At 35.2% G+C, this 8,283-nt stretch overlaps 1 protein-coding gene across 1 annotated transcript in view; it reads left to right on the top strand.

Moving 5' to 3' along the window:
- Positions 1-427: 427 nt before the first annotated feature.
- Positions 428-8,283, top strand: part of LOC111053958 (calpain-A) — a 30,039-nt gene continuing 22,183 nt past the window's right edge. Inside the window, 2 exon segments of the mRNA XM_039439484.1 lie at positions 428-438; positions 2,954-3,125. Coding sequence (XP_039295418.1) covers positions 428-438; positions 2,954-3,125 — 183 coding nt within the window.

Here is an 8,283-nt window from a genome sequence, read left to right as displayed (position 1 = left end):
TGGAACTACAATACAGCTTCGGTTGACGATTGGTGTTCTTTGAACTTTGTAATCCTTGATCTTTCCCTCCAAAAACAATAAATAGGGCTCCTCAACTCTGGTTCTCCGAATTTCGGGTTGAGTCAATCAATTAACCTCAAATGATTTCCAGGAACATCCTGAATTGTTTATGCTGAGCCTAAATCATTGTAGTAGGCCTGAAGCCTACAGTTGAATGCTATATGAATGTACTCTGTGATTTTGAACAAGTTATTTGATGACTTCTAAAGCTGAGTTTACACCAATCCTTGAAGATTCTATTAGATTGATGGAACTTGACAAACATAAATTTTCATCATGTATATGATAAGTTATGTTCAATCTAATAGAATCTATGAGGATTAAGTTATTGACATTTTGTTAATAACTTTGATGTAAACGCAGCTAAATGCAGCTTAAGTCAGTTTTCATGTTTATAAGCTTCATCAAACACGAAAGATAGTGAGTATATGCATGCAGAAAAGGAATATACTGGCTTCTTTATCCAAGGATGTTCCTTTGAGAATGTTATTGAATGGAAAGACTAGTCTAGCTTCACAGATGAGCCAAGTTCGCAACTTTGTCCTTCATGGACTAATTTACCTTTTTTGAGGATTTTTTTCATATTATCTATGCCAGATAGTCTTGCTATCTTAACTTATGTTCTCAAAGAGTGAAATGTCTTTTTTTATAGAAAGAGGGTTGGAAGAAGCTCTGACAGCTGTTGTTGCTGACAGCCTAATGCAACTTTCCAGGTGATCTCTGTCCATTAACTGTCTTTTCCAATCTTCTGCCCCGAGTGGAAAAAATGTCCAAATTAGAAAAGCATTGTCTCTCAGAAATATTGATTTTCTTTAAGCTGTACATAATGTCCTGAACTCATCGTGAAGCTCATGTTGCATAACCTCATGAGTAGTAAATTTGGAGACTCTCTGTATATAGTACATACGGTACTGAACTGTATCATAGATACTATCATAGCCACCTCTGTATTGGAGGTGAATATGATACTATAGATAATATTCAGTGGCGTCACAAACTGTAATTTTGTGTTTTGGAATTGATATATGGTATGATGTATCATTGTATTGATTCAGTATATAGAATATTGCACTAGACTCCTTCATTCAGAAAAGTTTGTCGCCAAATTTACAATTTTATCTCCTGTTCCTATTTCAACTTATCCAAGAATTCATACCATTCTCAATAAACAAACTGAATCAAACGTTGATGTATTATATAATTAAATGTTGATATACAGATGGAAATTACTGAAATATTGCGATTATTCAAATGCTACTGAATTAATTATTATAATTTAACGAAAATTCAAATTAATGGCCGGTCAGGAATGCTTACCCTTACACCAAACTCACAATCTCTGGATACTGGCTGGCCGCTATCTTCGTATAAAATGAGCGCTGCTATCCAGAGATTGTCAGTTTGGTTTAGGGGGAAGCATTCCTGACCGGCAATTAGGAGGTGCTGGGTTCGATTCCCGGGCTGACAAATAATTTTTAAAAAGTAGCGCTCATCGAATTTCCATCTGGCTGTTTACCCTGTTGTCAATATTTGCAGTAGCAGAAGTCTTCGGGGTGAATCACAGCATTTGATTTGGATATTAGTTCAATAATAATAATGTTAATATATTAATATAATATGTAGTATAGCTATATGTTGTTAAATATAAGTATATATGACCTATTGAAATTGATTTATCTTTCTTCATCTTGTTTTTGTATTGGTTAATGTATATTTTCAACTCATAAATGGATGTAAAAGAGCAATGAAGAATAAATAAATAAATAAGATGAACATAGCCCTCATAAAACTCCACTTCTGGGAAGAGTGATGGTAAGTTGGATAGAAAGATTTCAGCTGATATTCTCAACATATTCGGGGGAGATTTTTAAAAATCTTGTGCGGTACTCTTACACTACTTTCCTTTTCTGGGATAATATTTTTTCATACTGTAATATTATTCATTAAATTCAAGCCTACAGGCTTTCGTCATGAAACTGTTCCCTCTATTATTCAGAAGAGAGTTGATTTTCATAAAGTGATTATTTTCCAACTTCTCGACTTTTTTTATAGTGACCAACTTTTTACGATAATGCAACTTAAACTGAATCTGGAAAATAACAAAATATGTGCCGTTCTTACACTCACACCCGTAATATACAGTAGTCGGCTTGAAGTTTAGAACATAAACCACCCTATACCATGGGATATCTTCTAATGCTTATTTTCCTCTATGGTGGGTGTTTTAAAACATCCATTGTATTCAATAAATTTCATAAAACCTATAAGTTACCATTTTGATAATTACACAACATTATGCCATACAATTTATAGAAATACGTCATGATCAACAGTCAAGATACTATCTTTGAATCTGATTCTATCCTGCCTCACTTTTCTTTTGCTAAGGTTGGCCCACTAACGACAGGATATGCATGATAACAATTTTATTTCAACTTCTAAATATTGAATCTGTTAAGGGTTGACATGCATGTTCATCTTTCTCAATATTTTCAATGATAGGTGTTTGCAATGTACCTAGAATACAATGTATTCTAGGTACCTTGAGTGTTTGTACAAATTCATTAATGAATACATCGGAACATCCATTTGAACAAATGATGAAGTCAAATGAGAAATTGCAGCACCGATTAATAATCAAATAAACTGATGGGAAAAAATAAAGCATTCATTCTAATCACTTTTTTGTTTTGGTGGCCTTTCTAAAAAATATGTTCCACATTTGAAGGACTTCTCTGAAATACTGCTCAACTGTGAGATCTCAATAAATCAATTCCTTGAATTTTCGAAATAATATTCTCATATTCCATGAATTACGATTTCTTATAGATTTTTAGAAATAATATACTTCTGTGATGTATCATTCTCTAATTTCTAAAGATTCAATTTTCAGACTACATGGCTCTTACGAAGCGCTAGAAAACGGTAAGGCTTCCGAAGCCTTACAAGATTTCACTGGCGGCGTCACTGAATTATACAAGTTGAGGGACGAAGCACCGTCCAATCTTTTCAAAATCATGGAAAAAGCACATGAAAGGTCATCTTTGATGACATGTTCAACTGGTGTAAGTTCATCTCATTTATATACAGATAAATCATGTCTTTATTTTTTATGACTAGGCTATTTGAATATGGCTATTTGAGTATTCCTTAGACAGACAGGAATATTCCAGCGACAAATAATGCCGTATCTATGAACTTCAACTTAGGGCTCCTCAGTCCCCTGTGGGTAGGGGGAGCATTGAGTCGATCATCGTACTCAAGAATGTGTTGAAAACCGGAATTCACCTACAGTATCCATGCTTGTCGTAGGAGGCGACTAAAATGGACCTCAAGGAAACTCCAGAAGTTGCCTTGCCTTCAAACCCACGGGATCTGCCCCATCAGGGCAATTTCGGAGGGGCAGAAATAAAAACTCAAGAGACAATAGATGGGCGAAGCTCCAGGCACAAATGTGGGTCAAGATGCTGAGTCGAGGGTGGCCGAGCGCTGGGCGCCCTGGAGGCAGCTTGGCGTCCCCTCTGTCAGCGGAAGGACCTACAAAAAGGCCAGGAGTGGAACTCATATAGGTCACGAGTTTGTGGGTGGAGAGGCCAAAACTCACCACTGCTCAAAACAGGGCGGCCATTCGGGCATAACTTCTTGAAAGAATTGGGGCTTTTGACCCTGCAAAGTTTCAGAGGGGCAAAAAGAAAAAACTAAAGAGACCAGTGATAGGTGAAAAACCAGGCACAAATGTGGGTCAAGAGTGGCCGGGCGCCTAGAGGCAACTTGGCCGCCCCTTCCTCAGTGGGAGAGCCTACAAAGAAGGCCAGGAGTGGAACTCACCTGGGTCACGAGGACTAATCAGTCAGAAGAGACTGCCAAGCATATCACACTGGATTGCAACAAGGATTGAAACCAGGTGATGAATGGAATGTTAGTATAAGGTAAAACTCCTGGTTCTTGTAAAGGACATAGACGTATTGGTTTGGCTGACTAACATACTACTTGGGAACACAATAAGCTTCGGTTGACGAGTGGGGTTCTTTGAATCTTTGGATCCTTGAATCTGTCCCTCCAAAAACAATAAATAGGGCTCCTCAACTCTGGTTCCTGGTTGGAAGTGGCCGTAGTCGAGTGGATCAGATGCTGGCTTTATGATTCAGAGGCCCGGGTTCAAATCCCGGCCCAGGCAAGATATTTATCTCGGGCCACTCCCGTGTTTCGGATGGACACGTTAAGCCGTCGGTCCCGGCTGCCTAAAAAGCAGTCGTTAGGTCATGTTAGAGGCCCTGAAATTGATCAGCTGCGACCTGAAAACTCTGACACCAGACCTGAGCCAGCCAGGTCACTCGATATTATTATTATTATACTCTGGTTCCTCGGAAGAGCATTCAAAGTAATGGCCTCTCAAGTTTCACTCAATTCAATTATCCTCAAATGATGTTCCCAGGAACATTCTGAATTGTTTTTGCTGAGCCTAAATCATTGTAGTAGGCCTGAAGCCTACAGCTGAATGCTATTATATGAATGTTCTCTGTGATTTTAAACAAATTAAAACAGGTATTTGATGACTTCTAAAGCTGGGTTTACACCAATCCTTAAAGATTCTATTAGATTGAATGGAACTTGACAAACACATAAATGTTCATCATGTATATGATGAGTTATGTTCAATCTAATAGAATCTATGAGGATTAAGTTATTAGAATTTGTTTAATAACTTTCATGTAAACGCACCTAAATGCAGCTCAAGTCAGTTTTCATGTTTATAAGCTTCATCAAACACGAAAGATAGTGAGTATATGCATGCAGAAAAGTAATATACTCGCCTCTTTATCCTAGGATGTTCATTTGAGAATGTTATTGAATGGAAAGACTAGTCTAGCTTCACAGATGAGCCAAATCCGCAACTTTGTCCTTCATCGAATAATTTACCTATTTTGAGGAATTTCTCTTTATATTATCTATGTCAGATAGTCTTGCTATCTCAACTAATGTTTTCAAAAAGTGGAATGTCTTATTTTTGTAGAAAGAGGGTTGAAAGAAGCTCTGACAGCTGTTGTTGCTGACAGCCTAATGCGACTTTCCAGGTGATCTCTGTCCATTAACTGTCTTTTCCAATCTTCTGCCCCAAGTGGAAAAAATGTTCAAATTTTTTCATTCTTCCTTCCTCAAGTGATATTTCCTTCTCTTCACAGTTGAATGTCATGACTTTTGACTTGTTCAAATTCACCTTCAATCCAATTTTCCCTGTCTCTACAATTGAATCCATTAACATGTAGTGAACTTCTCCTGTGCTGCTTCCTATTTGCACAACATCATCTGCAAATTTCAAGGTGTTACATTTTTTACCATTGATATCTATTCCACTATTATTCCAATTCTGATTTCTGAAGCATGTTTTGAGGACTGCGTTGAATATTTTGGCTGATTGAATGTCGCCTTGCCTTAATCCTCTTCTCACTTCCACGAGTTTTCCTTTTCGTAACAATTTAAACTCGATTTAAATTCTTTCATAGATGAACTTGAATAAATCTAGATAGTTTCCTCTTATACAAAGTCCAGAGAGTGTTTCTAGTAGGATTTTGTTGTAACACTGTCGAACGCTTCCTCAAAATCTGTAAATAGTAGCACTAGTGGACATTTATAGTTCTTTGAGTTCCTTATCAGCTCCAGCAATACGAATATGTTGTCCAGGGTTGAAGTTCTTCTTGAAACCAGCTTGATCGACAGAAGTTGGTTAAGTCAGGTCAATGTCTATGCAATGTGTTATAACCAATATAGATAGGCTACATTTATCTTATCTTACTTATCGGGCAATAGTTCTTTATTTCTTCCCTATCACCTCTCTTGAAAAGCAGTTTTAGGCTGGCTTTTAACCATACTTCTGGAATTCTACCGCACCTGAGACATGTATTGAATATCTATGTCAATATTTCAATGTTAGAGCTTCTAATAGAAATTACAGATGATTCCTAATTTATTTATTTATTTATTTATCATTTAAGGACAAAGAAACAGACTACAGTTCAAAACTTCTTTTCATCCCAATTTATTAAAATGAATTGTCCAAATAAAGGTTATGTGCGACTTTCCACACTTCACTAATTTCGACATTGGAATAAAACACAAACACTTGAAACAATCAATTTTGAATTTAAAAAGATTAAGATCCGAATTGATAACAAAATTACTTCTACTTGGCACTCAGAACTGTAGAAAAAAATATATGTAATATTATATATATATGGTTTACTCTCTAACTGTAATATATACACCTTCTATTTCTACCAATTCAATTACACCTTTATTTTTCATAGCAGTCATCAAGTTCTTACCAAGATGCTGTAGCCTATTGGATTGCTTGATACTATTGCCGAATTTGATAGACTCTCCCAAATCAGATATTTTGCTTCTGTTGGTCCATTTGTTCCATTTTCTGCTTATAACCTTTGAGGTTTGAGCCACAAATGGCGACCATGTGCTCTCCTAAAATTTAAAAATTGTAGATATATGTTATTTGTTGCAACACGTGCTCTGAACATATTGTATTTAGGAATATGAACGCTCGAAGAGCTAGAATAATAAGAAGAACCGTTTCTCAAAACTATTGAGAATGCATTTGAATAGCTTACCTAGCCAGATGACTGGGGGTTATTATTCTTTTCAAAGTAGTTTGAGACAAAATCATTCTTTCATAGAAATTTGCTAACAGCATTCCTAACGTCAGTCACAGACACGTTTACAATAGAAACCACATGGCCCACTGTGTTTTGTGTCAACCCTTGTATATATCTATAGCATAAGTTGATGGCAGGTGAATGAAGATTGTGAATAGCGATATAGATATATAGTTAGGAGAGAAGTAAATATAGATATTTAAGTTAGTTTACAATGTAACCACGTGGTTAGCATATGCTACAATTTTACCACGTGGTCAGCACATGGATATTATTGAAGCAATTATTTGATGATCAATTATTTGAATGGTGATCACATAAAACGATAAACATGATATATGAGTAAATGTATTTATAAATTAGGTCATGAAGTAGATTAGGCTATATGTATAAAGTATTCAACAAATATAATGTTATATAATAAATTATAATTAATAATTATTATAAGCTAATTAAGTTAGTTGAATCCGAATTCATAGGCTAAGGACAAATTTGTAAATAGAATAAATTAGGTATATTGATTGAAACAGGTTGACAATGAGTATAAGAAACCTGCTTAATTAATTAAGTAATAATTGATTGGTATCTTATTAATTTGATTTATTCAACTCGATTGTAATGATTACTGTATGACATTGTATTTTGTTCATTTCATGTATTTATTATTGAAGTATTTGCTATATTAGATTTATAGATTGATTAGCCTACTGTATTAATCAAATCAATGCATTCAATTGTCAGTATCCAAACTTCAGAGTTTAAATATTGATAAAATATATGATATCATTTGTTTTAATAATGAAGGGGAGCCATAGTTTAAAATGATTTAACATAATAAACATTATAGTGAATTCAAATTGATATTTGAATCCAGTTTGTTAGCAGAATATTTGCTGATGAGTTTGAGGGTAGGCGGAGCTAGAGGGCGAAGGGTGATGAGGGGTGGAAGATCGTGGTGCTAGTATATATGCAGGCAGACCATGCCTTGCAAGTTAGTGGATTTTGAGTGGCAGTTAGTGGCAGTTGAGTTGCTGCTAGTTGCTGTGAGTCTCTTTGATTTTGGAGAGTGTTCAGTGTAGGAGTGAGTTTTTGGTCTCAGACTTCAATTATCCTATAGGGAATTGACTGAGCCAGGTAAAGATTGTATTTAGAATTTTCAATTTTTCTCATTTAAAATCCACACCACCCCACCCTAAAAAGCCCAAATAACTATATCAAATTACATAGCATCAAAGTAAACAGCAAATTTAATTATTTAGCTCTTCTAAATACAAATCTGTGGATACAGTTTTAATTAACTTCTTGAAGCTTACAGTTGAAATTTTCTTCTAATCACAAATAATAGTTTTTTAAAGCAAGGCTCCCCTAATCAGATTCATTCTTCAAACTTTATCAATTCTCTTATTTTTGACTATAATCATATTTTTAACTAGAGTTGTTCAATACTTTGATTTTATATCTTATTTTTCAAGTAACCTGATCTATCTCTTTTTATCTTTTTCTTCTATACTACTATTAGTTCAGTGAGTGAAGTTACAGTAAAGTTATTATCAATTAT

This window comes from Nilaparvata lugens, chromosome 12 (assembly GCF_014356525.2).
Source record: "Nilaparvata lugens isolate BPH chromosome 12, ASM1435652v1, whole genome shotgun sequence".
Lineage (NCBI taxonomy): Eukaryota > Metazoa > Arthropoda > Insecta > Hemiptera > Delphacidae > Nilaparvata > Nilaparvata lugens.
This window is presented reverse-complemented; position numbering and strand designations above follow the sequence as displayed.